Genomic DNA, 21,599 nt, shown 5'->3' with positions numbered 1-21,599 from the left:
CCAAATGCTGGCCAGAGTAATAATACTGGGTACGAGGCATGCCAAATGATTTTGGGATCAGAGCCACTTTGTAATTTAGGGAATGAGTACAGAATTGTGTATACTTTTGGGAACTATTATTTAATCCTGGCACGTGAAACATCCTGAATCCATGCCTACAGAAAACGGTTTTTTTTTTTTTTTTGAAAAACCAGCCACATATCCCATCTGATCATCATTGAACTTCGTTAAAAATTCTCCATGGGTAGACACTCCCGTGAAGGTTTCTTGTCAATTGCTCAAGCGGTTGCCAAGAAAACGAATTTAAAAGCAAATAAAGATGAATGAGTGAGGGCTTCAGCCAACATTCCACAACATGGTCAAGGATGGATGTGGAAGCCTATTTGTATTTATACATTTTACCATCTCCACTAGCTAGAGGAGGGGAAGGGGACACCAACAGCAGGGTTTAAGGACAAAATAGAAGGATACTTGGACAAACACTAGGTATGGGGGCAGTAAAGAATGCATGCGATGGACAGGATGAATATAGAAGGAAACTCTCAGGAAGGAAAAACTGGAAATTTGAAAAGTGTTTGGGGGTGGAGGGGTTAATGAGGACAGAAAAGAACACGATTTTGGATTGTGGATGATCTGAGATGGTGGTGAACAGCAATCTTAGGGGCCTGGAGGGAAGAATGAGATTGAAGAGAATGTGGAAGTTTGTTCCACAGGTGACAAAAAGGAGGAGCGAATAAGTGGAGGTGAGCAGTGATACAGAATTTAGGTGGTTTCACCAGAAGGGGGTTTATGGTGGACCATGTGTGCCATGCAGAAACCTGGAGTTGGGGGGCAAAGCATGGAGAGAGCGGAGCGGGTCCAAGACTAGAAAGGAGGCAGTGATTGTCGAGACAGAGACCACCGACCTGTCTGCGATGATAATGTGATAGGCCCATAAACTCAGCTTCAGTGTGGGGATTCCAATGATGTTGATCTTGAAGGCCTTAGTTTGTGTTTTGGTTCCACGAGTCTCAGTGTTGTGTCAAATACTGTATTTTATAGAGGTACTGCACTCCGTTTCCTGCAAGAGTGCATTCTCTCATGCCCGACCAACGACGAACACGTTGAACTGACGCTAAACATTTCAACTTTCAACAGCTAAACAGTATTTTCCCACCACCACTTGCACCTCATGCTTGCGTTGCCATTATCTGTGTCAATCCCGACCACATATTAGCTTCAGATATTCGAGTGAATTTCTCCACCCTCCATCACGAGTTCCCATCCATTTTTTACCCCAAAATTGTTGGTTACAATGGCGTGGTTGGAGACATCCGTGCGGTTGTCAATATCGGTCTGACAGCCCCCCCCAGTGCAAGAGTGGTCTCCCCAGGATGACCAATCAGGTCTCGACCATCATGCCAAGTTTTATGACTTGGAAGCAGTTGGCGTCCCTCATCAAAAAGACTAGGGGTAGATCCCGACTTGTCACATTCACCGGTCGGCTGCTACAGCAAACCACAACAATCATGCCACCCTTTGCACCATTGTGGTTGGTTGGTCCTGTATCATCTGAGCCAGCTTTTTTTTTCAGATACCACTTCCGAAGGATTCCATGAAACATTGTGGTATTGTCACCCCATTCTGTGGAACACGTGTTTCTGCTCGGTCTGCCATGGTCATGCCAAATTACGAGACTGTGCTGGAGGAGCTGATGGTCTTTTTGGGGGTTTTTTTGAATACTGAATCGAGGCTCGTGAAAGAGCTAACATTTATTTCACAAACAAATCAACCAGACAAACAAAATATACAAAAAGAGGGAGCGGAAGACAAGATGGGGAGAGAAGGGGAAACACACAAACATAACATTTGAGAGCAGAGAGATGTGTGGGAGGGAGAGGGCTTGGGGGGAGGAGGCGTGGGAAGGGAGGTGCGGGGTGGGGGAAGTATAAAACACAAGGACACCAAGGACTTCCCGGACAGAAGTTGGTATTTCAAAAAAGTGGATTTGGGGTGAAATTAGCAGGGGTAGAAAAGATCAAGGTTTTGGATGGGGGAAGATAAGAGATGGTGGTGAACAGCTGTTTTAAAGACCTGGAGGGTGGAGTGGGATTGAAGAGAGTGAGGGAGTTTGTTCCAGAGGTGGGAGAAAGGAGGAATGAAGGAGTGAAGGTGAGCAGAGAGTCTTGATTTTGGCAGTTTAACCATAAGAGGGTTGCAGGCAGATCTTGTGCAACCTGAAGGAATATTTGGGTGACAGAGCCCAGAGAGAGCTGGGGGGGGGGGGGGGGCAAGGCCAAAGAGGAGTCGGTAGAAGACGGAAAGACCACCAACCTGGCTGCTGTGAGTGAGTGAAAGGCCCTTGGAGTTAGCTTCATCGCGGGAGATTCCAATGATTCTGAACGCTTTGGTTTCAACAGCGTGAAGACGAGCTAGGTGTGAGGCAGGAGCACCAGCCCAGAGGGGAGAGCAGTATTCCATTGAGCTGCGGATGAAAGCCTTCTTTGTGGTGAGGAGCTCAGGTGTGCCAAGGAAGGACTTTGCACGACGGAGGATGCCCAGTCGGCGACTGGCTTTGGAGGTCAGATTTGAAATGTGGTTTTCCCAGGAAAGATCATGGCAGATAGTGAGACCCAAAAGCTTGAGTGACAGAACTTCTTGGAGAGGATTATTCAGAAAGTGGATGGGAGGGTTGTCCAGTCGGTCTTTTCGGAGAGACATCGTAAGAGTGAGATTTGTCAGGATTGAAAGACATGTTCCACTTGTTTGCCCAGTCTGATTTTGTCCAGGTCTGCAGAGAGTGAGGAGGCTGCAGACTGCCGATCTGAGGGATGAGGAATGGAGCGACAGAGAGTAGAGTCATCAGCAAAGAGATAGAGAGGATTTTCAAGAGAGTCAGAGAGATCATTGACGAAGACCAGAAAAAGCACAGGGCCCAGAACACTGCCTTGGGGAACTCCAGCCTGAACAGGAAGAGGAGTTGAGAGAAACCCATTCAGGGCCACACGTTGACTACGACTCGAGAGCAAGTCCACCAGCCATGCGTGGAGATTTCCATGGATACCAAAGGAGGAGAGTTTGGTGAGCAGAGCGGGGTGCCAGACCGTATTGAAGGCACGTGATATGTCAAGGGAGACGGCTCTAATTTCCTGTTTGGCATTGAGGACCTCCATCCATTGTTGAGAAAGCAGAAGCAGCATGTCCAGTAGAGTGACCAGGTCTGAAACCAAATTGATGATCAGAGATCAAGCCATTGGAGAAGAGGAAAGATTTCATATCTGAAGCAATGATGGATTCCATGACTTTGCTGATAATTGGGAGAAGGCTGATTGGTCTGTAGTTGCTAGGATCTGTTTTTGCACCTTTTTTGTGCAAAGCGGTGATGTTGGCTGATTTCCAAGCAGGTGGCAGATGACCTTGAGCAAAAGAGAGGGTGAAGAGAACAGAGAGAGGGAGTGAAAGAGCGGAAGAACAGGATTTTAGGACCCGTGGGCTGATGCCGTCAGGTCCAGTTGCAGAATCAGAGTCGAGGGTTGACAGAAACTTTTCCACCTTGTCAGGAGGAAAGGACACAGAGTCCAGGAGCAGCTGGGTACGACTGGGTACGGTGGGTACAGAGAGGGATGGGTTTGGGACACAAGATTTAGAGGCAAACACAGAGTTGAGGCATTCAGCTTTTTCACGTGCGGAGTCAGCCGTGTAGCCGTTTGAGGTGAGGGAGGGGATGGAGGGGGAACAAACACCAGAAACAGATTTGACCAGACGCCACCAGGATTTGGAAGAGGGACACAGATAAGAGAGTTTGGTCTTGAGAACGGAGAGATATTGTTTCCTGGCTCTCCTGAGGGTGGACACACACTTGTTTCGGGCTTTGTGAAAGGAAATGAGATTTCCTTCCGTTGGATTTGCTTTTCAGGAGACGAAGGCAAGTTGCTTCTGGGCAACAGCCTCACCACAAGATTCCGTGTACCATGGACGGGAGGAAGGGTATGACAACAACTCTCTCTTCCTCATATGTGGTGATTTCAACTGTCACCATGCCAGTTGGCTGGGTGTGGGTACCTCTCTCACCAGTCATGGCTCTTCAGCAAAGGACTTCTGTGACTCACTGGGACTGACCCAATCTGTCAATTTCCCGACCCGGATTTCAGTCAACGGAGCATCTTCTCTTCTGGACTTGGTTATGACTAACTTCCCTGAAAATGTCTGCTGCTTTTCTTCTGCTCCAATCGGCTCTTCTGATCATGTGCTTGTTAAAGTGGACATCTCTCTGACCATTCTCAGAGAGCCTCCTCAGCGTCGACGAGTCTGGCATTTCACTCAGGCCAACTGGCACGGTCTTCAAGCAGCCATCAATCATCTGGACTGGTCTCCCATCTCTACCGCCTTTGACATCAACTCATCCTGGGAATTCTTCCAAAGTAAATTGCTCTCTCTCATGCACAGATTTATCCCATCTCGTCTTCAGTTGTCATACCCTTCCTCCCATCCATGGTACACGGCATCTTGTGGTGAGGCTATTGCCCAGAAACAACTTGCTTTCGTCTCCTGGAAAGCAAATCCAACGGAAGGTAATCTCATTTCCTTTCACAAAGCCCGAAACAAGTGTGTGTCCACCCTCAGGAGAGCCAGGAAACAATATCTCTCCGTTCTCAGGACCGAACTCTCTTATCTGTCTCCCTCTTCCAAATCCTGGTGGCATCTGGTCAAATCTGTTTCTGGTGTTTGTTCCCCCTCCATCCCCTCCCTCACCTCAAATGGCCACACGGCTGACTCCGCACGTGAAAAAGCTGAATACCTCAACTCTGTGTTTGCCTCTAAATCTTGTGTCCCAAACCCATCCCTCTCTGTACCCACCGTACCCAGTGGTACGCAGCTGCTCCTGGACTCTGTGTCCTTTCCTCCTGACAAGGTGGAAAAGTTTCTGTCAACCCTCGACTCGGATTCTGCAACTGGACCTGACGGCATCAGCCCACGGGTCCTAAAATCCTGTTCTTCCACTCTTTCACTCCCTCTCTTGTTCTCTTCACCCTCTCTTTTGCTCAAGGTCATCTTCCATCTGCTTGGAAATCTGCCAACATCACCACTTTGCACAAAAAAGGTGCAAAAACAGATCCCAGCAACTACAGACCAATCAGCCTTCTCCAAATTATCAGCAAAGTCATGGAATCCATCATTGCTTCAGATATGAAATCTTTCCTCTTCTCCAATGGCTTGATCTCTGATCATCAATTTGGTTTCAGACCTGGACACTCTACTCGAGACATGCTGCTTCTGCTTTCACAACAATAGATGGAGGTCCTCAATGCCAAACAGGAAATTAGAGCAGTCTCCCTTGACATATCACGTGCCTTCGATACGGTCTGGCACCCTGCTCTGCTCACCAAACTCTCCTCTTTTGGTATCCATGGAAATCTCCACGCATGGTTGGCGGACTTCCTCTCTAGTCGTAGTCAACGTGTGGCCCTGAATGGGTTTCTCTCATCTCCTCTTCCTGTTCAGGCTGGAGTTCCCCAAGGCAGTGTTCTGGGCCCTGTGCTTTTTCTGGTCTTCATCAATGATCTCTCTGACTCTCTTGAAAATCCTCTCTATCTCTTTGCTGATGACTCTACTCTCTGTCGCTCCATTCTACATCCCTCAGATCAGCAATCTGCAGCCTCCTCACTCTCTGCAGACCTGGACAAAATCACAGACTAGGCAAACAAGTGGAACATGTCTTTCAATCCTGACAAATCTCACACTCTTACGATGTCTCTCCGAAAAGACCGACTGGACAACCCTCCCATCCACTTTCTGAATAATCCTCTCCAAGAAGTTCTGTCACTCAAGCTTTTGGGTCTCACTATCTGCCATGATCTTTCTTGGGAAAACCACATTTCAAATCTGGCCTCCAAAGCCAGTCGCCGACTGGGCATCCTGCGTCGTGCGAAGTCCTTCCTTGGCACACCTGAGCTCCTCACCACATACAAGGCTTTCATCCGCAGCTCAAGGCATACTGCTCTCCCCTCTGGGCTGGTGCTCCTGCCTCACACCTAGCTCGTCTTCACGCTGTTGAAACCAAAGCATTCAGAATCATTGGAATCTCCCGCGATGAAGCTAACTCCAAGGGCCTCTCACTCACTCACCGCAGGCAGGTTGGTGGTCTTTCCATCTTCTACCGACTCCTCTCTGGCCTTGCCCCCCCATCTCTCTCTCTGGGCTCTGTCCTGCAAATATTCCTACAGGTCGCACAAGATCTGCCTGCAACCCTCTTATGGTTAAACTGCCAAAATCAAGACTCTCTGCTCACCTTCACTCCTTCATTCTTCTTTTCTCCTGCCTCTGGAACAAACTCCCTCACTCTCTTCAATCCCACTCCACCCTCCAGGTCTTTAAAACAGCTGTTCACCACCATCTCTTATCTTCCCCCATCCAAAACCTTGATCTTTTCTACCCCTGCTAATTTCACCCCAATTCCACTTTTTTGAAATACCAACCTCTGTCCTGGAAGTCCTTGGTGTCCTTGTGTTTTATACTTCTCCCCCCCCCCCCCCCTTCCCACGCCTCCTCCTCCAAGCCCTCTCCCTTCCACACATCTCCCTGCTCTTAAATGTTGTTTGTGTGCTTCCCCTTCTCTCCCCATCTTGTCTTCCGCTCCCTCTTTTTATATATTTTGTTTGTCTGGTTGATTTGTTTGTGAAGTAAATGTTAGCTCTTTCACGAGCCTCGATTCAGTATACGAAAAAAAAAAAATGTGCTGTGTTCTCCGAGATTTACTTGAGGCTGCTTCCGTCGCCAAAATTGCGGATGTTTTCTGTGGCATGGGCTTCACCTGAGAAACTATTGAAAGTTTTGTCCACTGTGCTTCTTATCCTGGATAAATGGTAGGCCCATGGACTCAACATGCATGCTAATCAATACAGCCTTCAACTCTCAGCTGCCAAAACTCTCATATGCCCAAAATCCACACACCTAGGATGAGTGTGGTCTTCAGGCATTTGAGTGCTGGACCTCATCACATCACCATTCTAAGTTCCTGCCATCCACCGACCACTGTGAATGGCCTTCGATCCTTCATTGGGGTTTACAAGTTACATGTGTGCATTTTATGGAATGTTTTCCTTGTTCTCTCCCTTGGCCGATATTTGTGCCGGCCGGCTCTCACAGGACCGTGGCTCTTGAACTGACAAATTAACCGCTGCTTTTGCAAAAGCTCAGGCAATCCTCCAATCGTGTTATCTAAAGTGTCGGACCAGTCGTGGATTGTCACTGAGGGATCTGTGACATGTCCGGCATTAATGTTAAATGATGGAAAACTTTGGCTCACTGGTTTCTTCGATGCCAAAGCGTAAAAACAAGTATCCTCGCTTCCCTGTGAAGTTGAAGCCCTCAGTATTGATGCTGCCATCAAACACTTCTCCCCGTACATTATCCAATCTAACCGACCTGCTTATGTTCTGACCGGCAATCTGCCCTCGTGGTCAGCCAAAATGTTCCTAAGTGCGATTTGCCAGTGTGGAGAAAATGAAGAAGAAGAGCCTTTGTAGGCGTGGGGCATATTGGATGCCGATTCAGGGACGAGTGCTTGGTCAGAGGGGGTCAGTATCTTGTCTGCTGAAAGAGTTATGCAGAGATGAGCGCTGGATCTTCTTGGTAAGAAGTGACTGGGATTCATGGCTCATGTCTTAGAATGCTTGACTTTGCTTTGTAGGACTGATGAAATTATTGCCTGTTGTGTAGGATGCCAAAGATCGATTTGCATAAAGCCTCGTATCTTGAAGCGAGGTCTGGAAGCTTTTTCAATAAAGCCAGTGTCAGATACGCACCTTCGTGTCCCAACTGGAGGATGCCACCGTCTTCAATGTCAGCACACTTACCTACACCAACCTGGCGATGTGGCTCTCGACTCAACTTGAATGCCCCGTCGCCCCGACAAACTCATACCCACCCATCTCAAACAAGGCACTAGACCATCCAAGAAGGTCACAAACATCAAGGATGTTAAGCAGCATCTCAATGTCACCTCCATTTCCAAGGACAATTTTGTCCTCCCTGTGTATCCTCTAAATGGCCTCTAAATGTGTTTTTTTTTTTTTTTTATATCACAAAATCCATAGTAACGATGCCGTGAATGCATCGTCATCCCTCATCAAGCAGTCAAAGAACTCCTTTCCTCATTCACATCCGCTTTAAGCATCCCACACGATATAAATTGAATCATATGTTCGTGAGGTTTTTCTCCAAGCCTTAAACCCCAGGGTCGTAAGAGTAAATTGGCTCGTCTCTGCCTGGCACAAATGGCTGTCACAAAGTGATGTCGCAAAAGTAGAGGCCTTCTGCGGTAAAGTTATACAAACATGTGGGTAGTGGGGTACACTTGCATGATGAATCACACAAACTACTTTTTCATGGAGACTGTTTTTATGTAAACCAGTAAGCAAGATAATTTGCAGCTTGTGCAAGGACGCAATGAATGATACCGTTCGGGCTGCGTAACAATTGATACTTCCTATTGGTGTCATAATAGGCGAGCACTAATGTTAACAACAACAAGTTTGCTGTCACCACATTAAAGTGTGCACGTCGGATCAACTTACCAGAACAGTCTTTGCTTTCAGTTGATCTTATTGAAGCATCAATCTACAAATGAATGCAAACAAGTTTATAATGTACCATTCGTGTTTAACAAGAGTTAAAGTTACAACAAACGGAAGTATGGGAGGGAGAGCGGGGGAGTGGTCGTCAGGAGTGGGATACAGGCAGAAGGTTATGAACAACTTCAAAAGTGCTTTAGTCAACTTGTTCATTTGTTGTACCATAGCAACATCTGCTCTCGGAAAGAGCAAGACACCAGGTGAGGATAGTCTTCATATGATACTAGTGCAGTTATGTACATTTAAAGTCAACGTTACAACCCAAAATGTTGCACAAAGGTACAGCAGCAGCTCAAACAGTGTACGTACACAAAATACCATGGCAATATGTGCATATGCAAAACACACAAATCGACTCGGCAGACAGACCGACTGCAGTGTTTCGGAGGTGAAACGGGAAGGAAATATCAGCGCAACATGCATGCTAATCAAATAGCACACAATTGATTTCAGAGAATGCAGATGTGTGGGAAAAGGGGACGGTGGTTGGAGTCTGAGAATCTCTCTCGGTTAGAAAAGGCAATGCCATTGCCATTGCCATTGCACCACACTCGAGAATGGTGAAGGGAAAACAAAATTTACAAAATTACCAACATCACTGCATCAGCCATTTCTTACCCAATGGTATTCCGATTATTATTATTTCTTCATAAAACAATTAACGTCTAATTCAATCAAGCAAGGTTTGTTTGCTTTGCAAGTCTTCCCGTCGGATGTCGTTCAGTGAGAGCGTGCACGTGATGACAATGCCAGGTGATGTTTCGAGCAAACATTCAATCCCATCTTTCAAGGGGTTCCTTCCTGCTTCATTTTGAACATCATGGATTTGCTATCCAGCTTATGTGAAACATTATCATACATGCATGTATGACGCATCACCTGTAAGGTTGTGTAATGACATTTTAAGAGTTTCGACGACATTACCAACATGCGTAGGAACAGTTCCAGCTGTACAAGTTTCTTTTGAAGGCCGCACCTCCTTCCCCAAATGACTTGAAAGGGAAATACAGAATTGCATTTTAAACCAAAACACTTACCCAATGTTCAAAAAGCCCTAAACCAAATCCCATATGCCAAACCTATTAAATTGTAATATACAACCTTCATAGTGCCTGCAATGGTCTCGACCCAAGGCCCGCTCCTGAAGAAGCAATAGCCAATCAGGAAAAAAAAAAGAAGTATAAATAATGCAAACTTATTTCACATTTCTTCAATTTCACACTTGTGAAAAAGTCCCTTGCAGATGTCTATCATCAAGCAGTTCTTTGTAATACTGCTTCACTCCCTCATCAGAGAACCTGCTGACATTCGCAGGCTGAAAAGCCTAGCCCTTTCTAAAAGCATGGCATTGAGGAAGGAGAAATAGACAAAAATAACAAAACGAAGAATATTTTAAAATAAGAAAACCAACTGTAGGGTCATAAAGTACAAAACTCGCATCATGCTCAAAAGTGACAGGAAGAAAGTGTTTCAAAAAGATAACAAATTAATTAGCAACCACAGTAACAATTGAATTAACTCCTTGCCAGAGCAAAAAATAATAATAATAATGGGAAACAACCTAGGCAGCTCAGGTTAGCTGCTCTCCGTCTGATGCGTGCAAAACAAGGCGTGTTCCACGGCCAACTAGCTCTGCATCATGTCCAGCACCTCCATCCATCTCAAGGCCCTCGTCAGATATTGGAGGCTGCCCGTTACCAGTCATGATTCTACTTGATGAGCCATTGGCAGCCGATTCAGGTGTTGTCAGAATGACATCAGCATCTCCCAGGACGAGCATCGAGTCATCATCTTGAAGCTGTTCTTGGTTCTGTAGAAAAAAAGAAAGGTGTGTAAATGAGGATCAACCCAAAAGTTACCACCCAGCTGTAAGGTTTCAATTAAGCAGAGTTATGGCTAAGGATACAAAATAAGCTAATATACAGGTATACCTGTATATAAAAGCCAGTTCGTTTTTGGACCATGTACATGTGGACGGACTGCCTTGCCCCATGGGTTGGACAGCTGGCACAACTCCAACCACAATTATAACTTTAAAAACAAACAAAAAAAACCCCACACAGCAACCATTTTGTGAAGCTGCATTGGCTGCAAGCTTTAGCCCTAGGTGTCAGCCCATGGCCAAGTGGAATTGGAATTGTCCGAGCTATATCAACACTATTTTTATATATATATTGTTGCGGATATGGGATTTGGCCTCCATCCATATCCGCTTGTAAATATTCCCCTATTTCCCCAATACTCCCCAACTATCCCCAATCCCCCATTCCCTAGTCCCATTGTCTGTAAACAACACTCTGTAGAACCGACCTTCCCCTTTTTCCCCCATTAAATGTCGTGCCCAGGTTCACCGCATCTCACGTAGACAACTATAGGACATCTTGCTAGTTATTCTTAGTCTATGTCAGTTAAGGACTCGTTTCCATTAATTCTGACTCTTCGTTGCACCAGAATGTGATTGTATGGCACCAGTAGTGAGTTTAGGACCTCCCCATACCTCCTCCCATCTTCCTCATGAAACTACAACAACAACAACAACTACAACAACAGCGCGCGGGGAGTGTGCGTCCTCACTCCGGCTTGGTTAGCCGCCATTGCCCATGTGCTCGACGGGGTTACCAAATAGGGGCTCCCTGTCAGCTCCTCGTCAAGGGCGGAGCCCGGTAACCCCCGCACCCAATGGAAGCGGCGGACCGATTCCATCTGGGGCGGAGCTAACGAGCCGAGGGCGTGTCACTCCCCGCTGGATATAGGCAGCCACTTACCGGAGGTGACGTCAGATGCGCCCCCAGCTTGGAAAGAGAAGTCGCCACCTCCGAGCGCTGAGAGACCTCCCTGCATCTTTTGGACCGCGCTATCCTGTCCCTGAGCCAAGGTGCACCTTGTGCTGTCCAGCGACTACCTGCCCTTCCTTGCCATCAATCCCTGTGTGAGTCAGTCTTGTCCCGTTTATCTGTGGTCTGTCGGGAATAAGATAAGTGTGTCTAAGTGCCTACCTTCCTATGCTGTACCTCTTGTCCTTGTAATCTCAACGCTCTGCATACAAATATTATAACCTCCTCCGGAGGTCTTGAGAACTGTACCCCTGTTGTCGTGTCATTTAACCCAGCCGTTGTGTCCTTTCCTTCATTGATCTAGCGTAGCGCGACTCGGCCAACGTTCGAGTATAATCGGGTAAACTGTGCAGACGCGGTCATACCAAACCGCTCGGTAAACTAACATCCAAAACCGCGTCTGTAACAATATACAGTATATGTGTATATATATATATATATATATGCAGAAAAACGTCACCTTCGTGCCATTCTTGCTCAAGTCAAAAAAAGCGTTTACGACATAATCACAAAAAACGTTTTTTGTTTTTTTCAGCCATCTGGATCAGTACTGAATTTAATTCTGTTAAGTGAAGAAAACCTAGATTATCATTGCATGCAACTGTAGAGAAACATGTAACAAAGCCAAATTTATAAATAACAGATTTATAAATCACCGTGAGCAATTTTGGCTTGGGCAATTATGGCACGGAGAAGTGCGAGAGACAATATTGCTCACGGTTCTACCTAAATGCTGACGACCCTTTGGAACGAATAATCAAGAAATTAATTTTTATGATACATTGACTTTGTTTTCATTTATACACTAGTTGACTATTGACGTCTATAGGGTTGGTTTTCTAAGGCTTATATCAAAATATTAACTTATATCAAATAAGTCTTTTAAGGTGAAAGCGCGATGACGTCACCACGTCACGCGGCACGAATGCGCGCCTGTGTCGTTGGAGGTATTGACTTCTATAGGGTTGGTTTTCTAAGGCTTATATCAAAATATTAACTTATATCAAATAAGTCTTTTAAGGTGAAAGCGCGATGACGTCATTAGTCTTGCCTAGATGTAGGCCGCACCTCATTTTGTCGAATAAAGTGGTATTCGGGTGGTTCCGGTATTTGGGACCGCAGGGACGGAAAGTGCAGGTACGGGGTGCCAGTCACTCCCCAGGCGGCCCGCTCTGAAGGTTCGGATCGGGACACCGGGATTCATTCCGGTCGGCCCGGAGGTGGGGGTGCGGGGCCTGTCACGGAACGTCAAAACAAACGGTCTGCCGGGGCTGCCCAAAAGTCGGGCATGAGGGGCGCGTCCACTAATGGAACGCCTCTCACTTCCCAGATCGAGGGCCACGTGGTCAGGAGAACCTCGTCCCTTCTGGTTGCCTTGCCGTCCCACCGTGAGCGCTGGTCAGGGTGTACTTCAAACTAAGCTTAAGTGTCAAGCGTTAAGTTCCTCCTTGCCCTCGCAAGGGAAAGGCTAGGGTCAAGCTCTTCCAAATTTCCAAACACTAGAAATCGGACGTCTCAAATTAATTAATTAATTTGTTAATACATCTCAGTCGCCCGCGACCTCTCCAGCGCGGGCGTCGAACCAGTTCATTCCCGGTGCGACTGGGCCGAGTATCGGCCCGACAGTGGCCGAAGCCGTTGATTCCGCCGTAGCACGCTAACGCATAGGCTCGCGCGTCCCTGGTCCGCCGGGGCTCCGCGGGTGTCCTACCGTGACTGGCGCCGCTATTCTCTCAAACTTCCGGGAGTAGGTGCCGGTGCCCGGGGACGGAGTTCGCTGTCTAAACATGGTAGCGCTAGGCCAGTGGGACCGCCGGGACCCACGTGCACTCACAAGTTGTTCTGCGCGTGGGCGGCAGTATCAGACCGGGGCGCCCAAACGCTCCCCGGCTAAAGTTCATCCTGAAAGCGCCCACATTGTGCGGACAAACCCCACCAAGTCGAGGGCCACCTGGTCAGGAGAACCTCGTCCCTTCTGGTCACACTTTGCCTATCGGCCGGCCTCGAAGACCGAAATTGTGTCGGTTACCGATCCTTCGGGTTCGGAACTATGCCATCTAGGGTTATAGAGGAGATGGGTTAGGGTTCGTTGAATTTAATGGGAGGAGTCATTATTTCGGTGATATACGATGAGCGGAAATGGCACGAACACTCGATAAGCAGAAATGGCACGGAGTTGAACAAACACATTTTTTTCGGCGAAAAAAAACGGGTATAGACATTCTATTATGAATTGACAGTAACTAGACACAATAACCAATCACCGGATAACAAAATGTCATTTTCGATAAAATTCGACTTGAGCAAGAATGGCACGGAGGTGACGATATGCACAAAAGCAGTACGCATGTTTTTACTCCATGTGCAGTATGTACCCCCGGGTTATTAACGCACAGGTTGTAAACCTGGTGCGTTATAGCGTTTGCCTGGGAATTTCTGTCGCTCAAAAGTGAAGCTCATTTCTGTCGCTCAAAAGTGAAGACAGTTTCTGGCGCTCAGATGTGTAAACATGACGTCATCAAATCTATATTTATGCTGCCGGTTCTGCTGCGAACTACTTCACCATGGAAAGTACCATATGAATAATAATTTCCATGTGCCAACCTGGGCGGAATCCAAGTGGATTCACTTGTTTTTATTATTTCCACGAGCAGGTACGGCAGTGGTCTGTTGCTTAAACACCACCCAAATAAAGGGATGAGCAATTTGTGTTATACTTTAACATTTTTGTACTTACTTTCTGTTTTAACTCGAGTTTTCAAGGTTGAATAGTGTGAAACTACAGAAGGGTCGCCGATCAATTTGACTGGCCTTTCTGCTAGTATAAATATAATAACACGAATAAGCATCTACAGACGGGCAAAAAAAATGTGAGCACCCGGAGCAGGCTAACAATCTAAATCTTTACCACGGTGGTTGACTCGGCAAGAAATGCTCAGGTGCAAGATTCATATCCTGCAATTCATCACACATTTAACCAACCTCCTCTGTGACTAACAGTCGATGCAAATACCCATTTCAGTACCAAAACAGTGGACCAAAATCGGCTGGTTTATGGTTGTGTACAATGGTACAATGGTACAATACTATTAGTCTCGACTCATCATGCTTAAGGATGTCGTGGCCATGGAAGAAGGTGGATGGCAGCAAGAAACTATAAGTGACTGCATTAGTGACACTTTAATACACTCAAACAGTCACACCCACACAAACGTACAACACGACATTTGGTTTTCTGGAAGGGCAATCATCAATTCAAACATGACAGCTATCCTTGCAAACCAGCACTCAAAATTACCTTTTTCATGGCACGTGCCCTTTTTTTTTTTATCATTGGTGTTGGCTTAGCGGTTAGGGTGCCGGCTTGGGATCCTGGGTTTGAATCCCGATCGATCGCTGAATTAACGCCAGGGGGGTTGACTCAGCCTGTCATCCTTCCGAGGTCGGCAAATTGAGTACCAGCTTGCTGGGATGAATGATCCCGGTGTGTACCCCGATTAAGAATAGGTACACCGTATCCCTGCGTGTCGTAAGAGGCGACTGAGGGTTGGCGTCAGGAAGGGCATCCGGCCATAAAACATTGCCTCAAACAGGGAACCATGATTGTCATGGGGCCCGCAAGGCTAACCCCCGCTCCAGCGGGGAAAATGGCCTTAAAACGATCATTCATGGCACGTGCCCTTTTTCATTCTTTTTTTGGATACAAAGTCGAGGCTCGTGGAGAAGCTAGGACACGGAACATATCAGGACACTACATAAAGGGAACAGCACGAAAAAGGGGAAACACCACCAACAGGAGGGAGAAGGTAGACGAAGACGGCCAAACAAGGGAGGGTAGGGGAGAAATCAAGGGGTGGGCAAGATGGATACATAAGAAAAATTTTGGGAGGGGTGGAGGTGGTTTAATGAGTGTAGAAAAGATCATGGATTTAGATGGGGGAGGACCTGAGATGATGGTGAACAGCTGAATTGAAGACCTGGGGGGAAGAATTGAATCAAAGAGAATAAATGAGTGAGGGTGAGCAGTGCTTCTGGATTTAGGCAGTTTCACTAGGAGGGGGTTCCTGGTGGACCATGTGCATCCAGCAAATTAAGAGGGGGGAGGGGCAGCAGAGGGTGCAAGACCAGAAATTAGGCAGAAGAATACAGTGAGATCAGCGACCTGTCAGTGATGGTGAGGTAATAGGTCCATAGACTCAGCTTCATCGCGAGACATTCCAATGACCTTGAAAGCCTTGGTTTCCACAGTGTCAAGCTGAGAAATATGTGAGGCAGAGAAGCCAGCCCAGAGGGGAGAGCTGCAAATGAAAGCTTTGGAGGTGGATAGAAGCTCATGTGTTCCAAGGAAGGACTTTGCACGATGGATGATGCCCAGTGGGTGTCTGGCTTAGGAGGCCAACTTTGAAATGTGGTTTGCCCAAGAGATCACGGCTGAGAGTGAGACCCAAGAGTGAATGAACCTCTTTGAGACAATTGTTGAGAAAGTAGATTGGAGGGTTTGCAGAATGGTCCTTTTGGATAAAGATAGTGAGAGTTTGAGATTTGTCAGGATTGAAAGACATGTTCCAAGTGTTTGACCAGCTTGTGATTTTGTCAAGGACTGAGGAAAGGGAAAAGGCTGCTACCTGTCTGTCAGAAGGACGAGGGATGTCATGGCAGAGAGTGGAGTCTTCAAAGAGATAAAGAGGATTTCCCAGAGTCAGTGACATCATTGATGAAGATTAGGAATAGGATGGGGTCTAGAACACTGTCTTGGAGTACTCCAGCCTCGAAAGGGAAAGAAGAAGAAGCAGAAGAAGCAGAAAGAAGAAGTTGTGAGTCACAAGGCCACGAAAGTGGGGGAAGTCAGTGATCCAAGAGTGAAATTGGCTTTGGATTACATATGTAGAGAATTTGGAGGGTAAGGCAGGATGCCAGACTGTATCAAAAGCTCGAGATATGTCCAGAGAGACACCCCTGATCTCATGTCTGATATTGAGGGCCTACATCCATTGTTGGGAGAGAAGAAGCAGCATCTTCCAAGGTGGAATGACCAGACCTGAATCTGAATTGATTTATCTGAGATGAGGCTGTTGGAGAAAAGGAAGGATTTTGTCAACTGCGATGATTGATTCCATGACCTTGCTGATGAATGGAAGTAAGTTAATTGGTCTGTAGTCAAGAGGATCCGTTTTTGTACATTTTTATGTAATGCTGTGATGTGGGCGGATTTCCAAGCAGATGGAAGATGACCTAGCGTAAATGCAGGGTGAAAATGGCAGAGGGAGGAAGTGAATGAGCAGCAAAGTAGATTTTTAGGACACGTGAGCTGATGCTGTCCGGTCCAGTTGCAGAGTCAGAGTCGAGGGTTGCCAGAAACTTCTCCACCTTCTTAGGTTCAAAAGACAGGACTCAGGAGCAGTTGGGCATGACTGGGAAGTGTGGGTATACAGAAAGAGAGAGGGGGGGGGGGGGAGATGGGTTGGGGTCAAGATTTTGAAGCAAACAGAATTGAGGAATTCAGCCTTCTTGCGGAGTCGACTTAAGACCGTTTCGTTTAGACTAATGGTTCTCAAACTGGGTGCGCGTACCCCCAGGGGTACACAAGAGAATCTCAGGGGGCACGAGGCGAGGTCGCCAAAATAAGTTTTTAATTTATTTTCAAATCGCATCAGTTTTTTTATTTTTAATTAACAAAGTTACATTTTAATTTATATCGGCCAGGTATAAACATCGTCAGATTTTCAAATAATTTATTAGTAGAGTGGGGCTTTGTTGCTCATGTTAATGGGTGAGGGGTAAACCCGAGCATAAAAAGTGAATCATTGCGGAATAGGCTGATCATGACTACACAGAGACAGACGGGCCGCAGGCGACTGTACAGTATATTAATTGCATAATATCTACCGTATAAAAAACAATGTCAGTTATATAGATGTCTGTCCCCCTTCATAAGGGTAGGTTTTAAAGGCCAAACTTTCAACACGAATGTGTATTCACTATGGTCTATTTTTGATGATAAAACAAACTCGAAAAACATTTTCCATAAAAGAGTAATTATAGCTCTTCTATTGGAATTGTAGACGGTGGCTTGCAAACTGGGCCTCAAGGGCGGTGTACAGAAGCGGGTTTTTTTTTTTTTAAGTACCAATAAATATAAGGCGCAGGGAGGTGAAATTCGCTGCATGTAATGTGCAACACTCGCAGAGTATAACGAGTGTTCATCTACATCCGTAGGATGTTTAATAAATAAAGAAGATATAAGCACACAAGACACTAGGCCGAGGCTTCAGGCTTCAGACTTTGGCACGCTCATGAAGATGCACCGTCGAATAAACTGTGCCAACCCGTCATTTTTGATGGGGTTCTTACTAGTGGTGAATAATGTACAGCAAATTAATGTTTGTTGGGCACATGTGAACTTTGTGCTTCAATTTTAATCTGATCTGACGTCGCATAAATACAATTTTATTGCAGTATTTTTCTGTCGAGGGCAGTCAGCACCAACAGGGACAATGCACACCCTATTTCGGTGGGCACTAAACAATGTAATAACGAGTCATTCCGAAATGACCATCAAATATGTTGCCTGCATGACCATCAAATGAATACATTTTCTACATTATAATTTTTTAATTATTGAATTTGTCATAAATATTCTTTCGAAAATACAGTACATGTTATAATTGAATCATAATAACTCAGACGATGTTTTGAAGAGAAGTTAGTTTCACACAAGTTTCGTCAAATAAGGCGTATTCCGGAAAGAAACGGACATCTAGTGAGTGCTACATCAACTTCGGCTTCCTACAGTACTGAACAAGCAAGGCAAGGATTTGCCACAATGTGTCATATGTCACAAAGTGCTGTCCGAAGGATCTATGAAGCCGAGCCTTCTCGGATGACATTTGTCCGACTGCCATCCGAACTTGCCGACAAAGAACCGTCCTACTTCAAGAGGGAGGAACTTGTTCTGAAACATGAGTTGGACAAGAAAAATAGCCGCACACAATCGCTGAAACTCTGGTACTGACACGCTGCAAGGATATTGTCAGGTTGGTGCCAAGAACAAGCCGATTCGATTTTGGTTCAGGTCCGGATTCAGATCCGGCCTATCAGTGGGATACAAAACGTAAATGGTTCAGCCTGGCGTAGGCATGTGCTCTACCGAGTGCCTATTTTGATCACTTAATATTTTCTGAGCCACAACAAAACCACTTAATAGTTAACTTAATAGCTTAATAGTCAGCGCATAAGTTCTTCAGTCATGGAAGCAAATGCTAAACCTATCCATCATATTCAGCTATCGTATAATGAATGGTCCTGATATCTGTGCTGTTAGATACATACCTCGTAGGCCTGTGGACTGGTCAGACAGCGAGCCAATGGTTCACAACAACGTGGCAGTGTGGATGTGAGTGGTGGCCCCGCATGAGTGAGCAGTGGTTTCAGGTAACTGAGAATAATGGTTAAAGGTGAACAACTACAATCATAGCTTTAGGTAAATCATCATCATTCCAACTCCCACCTTCCCATTTATATCCCTCAATAATTCACTTCTAGAGTGTAAGGCCTTGCACTTTCTTCCTCACACAGGTAGGATACTTGTGGTCAAATATGTACCACATACGGAAAAGCCAGGCACTCTCATTCTTGGTTCGACTGATTCCATCACTCTGCGATGGGAAGAGGTTTAGAAGGTTAATTCAAGATTTTGCTCAAATCCTAAACATATAGAACAAATAAATACCAATTTGAAAAATAAATCATTGCATGTGAAATGTGAGACAACCACAGTGAAGGTAACAACATGTATTTTCATGATGGAAAATCAGATCAATAGAAAAGGATGCAGTAAAATAATAAAGGGGAAGTCTGGAAGGAAAGTAGGGGGACAGCAAGAAGGACTTGTGCTCTACAATGCATTCCAGTACACAACTACACTCACTTGCAGTGGCTGGAATGTATCTGAATGTCCAAGTGGGTCCTGGTCTGGATCCACTCCAACCCTGCATAGAACAATAAATCAAATGAAACAACAACAACAACATGCATTTTAAGGCCATTTTCCCTGCTAGAGCAGGGGTTAGCCTTGCGGTCCCCATGACAATCTTCTCCATCTTGCCCTATTTTCTGCATCTCTCCTTGTTAACCCCCTTGCCCGCATTTCTTCTTCCACCATCTTTAGCTAAGTCTTTCTCGGTCTTGCCCGTCCTCTACTTCCTTCTACATTCATTTCCATCGCTCTTCTCAACCAGTCACTTTCATCCTTTCTCAACACATGACCAAACCATCTCAACCTGTTCCTCTTCACAGCATCAATCACAGGCTCTATTCCCATCATTTTTCGCAATTCATCATTTGTCTTCCTCTCTCTCAACGATACTCCGCACATCCATCGAACCATTCGCATGTCCACCCTTTCCAACCTTCGTTGCTGCTCTACATTCATTACCCATGTCTCGCTCCCATAAATCATAACACTTCTCACACATGCAGCATACACCTTTCCCTTCAGCTTCAACAACACTCCCCTCCTCAACAGCACGCCACTCAGTTCCCGAAACTTCTTCCATGCACATCTCACTCTAGCAACCGTTGCCGAGTCTGATCCACCTTCTCCATTCAGCATGTCTCCGAGGTAGCAAAATATTTTCACACCTTCCAGCTACACGCCGTCTCCAAGATCCAACTCAACATTTCCTCCATGTGCAGCTCCCTCTGTGCACACCTTACATTTGAATGTAGCTGCCACACTGGTTAATGACCCTCTCAGACCACTACATTTTTGATGAACCCACTCAGCGCACATTGTACATTGAATGGAGTTCACTCCGACACCCTTCCTGCACACAGCACAGGGCCACTTCCCAGTTCTTTCCACCTCACCACATGCTTTACCACTTGCCAACACCTTCGTCTTTCCGATATTCACCTTCAGACCTTTTGTCTCCATACATTCCTTCCACTTGTTCATCTTTTCCTTCAGTCCATCCATACTTTCCGCAATCAACACCAGATCATCGCTGCATACAACAATTCCCACGGTAGACCCTCCTTTACGTTCTGAGCCAGCACCTCCATCACAGCTACAAATAGTAGTGGACTTAGTACCGACCCCTGATGCACTCGCACCTTCACCTCAAACTCACCACTGTTCCCGTCCTTTGTCCTTACAGCTGTGCGCGCTCTTTTGTACTTTGCCATCACTACTCTGATCAACCATTCCTCCACTTCTAACTTCCTCAATGCCCATGTCAATACTTTGCGTGGAACCCTATCGAATGCTTTCTCCAGTTCAACAAACCCAAGCAACAACTTCTTCCTCTTCTCCATGTACTTCTCCTGCAACTGCCTCACAATAAAAAGCGCGTCTGTCGTTCCTCTTCCTGGCATAAATCCAAACTGCATTTCGTCGATCTTCACTTTCTTCCTTATCCTCCTCTCCAACACCCTTTCCAATACATGCTCCAATAATTCCATGCTCCAATAACTTTATCGCTCGGTACGATAAATAAATCAAATGAAACGGTAAACCAAATACTGCATTGCAGTCATCAGAAGGAACCGGAAGAAGTAAAGAGCAAAGATCGAGTCATCAGGAGGAACCTGGATAGGATTCGGGTATCAGCCCCTACTCCTCTACCATCAAACCCATCCAAGCGCAGCCAAGTGAACCTTCCAGGAAAAAATAATTTCTGCAAGAATTCACTTCTCCTAAGACAGATAGATAAAGAAAGAGGGAAATAGAATAGAAGCAAGAATTAGAATGAATAAAGAGAAATATGAAAAAGCAGAAAGAAATATGAAAGGAACAAAGATGTTGGGAAGAACCCAGATAGAAAATGAGAGCCAGTTGCCTCTCACAAACTGCAGCCTCCATCGTTTTAAATTGGCAAGACAAGACAGATCAAGCTAAATCTGGCAACTCAAATACAATGTTGCTGAGACTACGATTGCGTGTATTTTCCATTACAGATTATATCAATGACATTTTGTATCATGGTCTTGTCTGGTTCCCTCCATAATCAGTGAGATCAATTTCCCTTTTTTATCACAATGACAGAAATGGATTCGCTTCCCCCCCCCCAAATGTTCCCACTGGTGCTTGATTAGATTAATATCTGGGTTTAACAAACCCGGGGAAGAAGATGCATGCCGTGTTGTTTTCTCC

General features: G+C 45.9%; 2 protein-coding genes across 2 annotated transcripts in view; one reads left to right on the top strand and one right to left on the bottom strand.

Annotated features, from left to right (window-relative positions):
* The window catches only part of LOC137434214 (mth938 domain-containing protein), a 233,412-nt gene that overhangs the window by 51,028 nt on the left and 160,785 nt on the right, over positions 1 to 21,599 (top strand). The window lies entirely within an intron of this gene.
* Positions 8,361 to 21,599, bottom strand: part of SLC9A6 (solute carrier family 9 member A6) — a 104,353-nt gene continuing 91,114 nt past the window's right edge. The window contains exons 13-16 of the mRNA XM_068127129.2: positions 19,374 to 19,434; positions 19,031 to 19,101; positions 18,776 to 18,881; positions 8,361 to 10,422 (exon numbers count right to left, since the gene is read on the bottom strand). Of these exons, the coding sequence (XP_067983230.2) occupies positions 10,183 to 10,422; positions 18,776 to 18,881; positions 19,031 to 19,101; positions 19,374 to 19,434 (478 nt within the window). The 3' untranslated portion in view covers positions 8,361 to 10,182. The remainder of the gene's footprint in view (positions 10,423 to 18,775; positions 18,882 to 19,030; positions 19,102 to 19,373; positions 19,435 to 21,599) is intronic.

The sequence above is a fragment of the Myxine glutinosa genome, chromosome 1 (genome assembly GCF_964187855.1).
Source record: "Myxine glutinosa chromosome 1, kmMyxGlut1.1, whole genome shotgun sequence".
In the NCBI taxonomy this organism is placed as follows: domain Eukaryota; kingdom Metazoa; phylum Chordata; class Myxini; order Myxiniformes; family Myxinidae; genus Myxine; species Myxine glutinosa.
The sequence above is the reverse complement of the archived record's forward strand: the minus strand, read 5'-3'. Positions and strand labels throughout refer to the sequence as shown.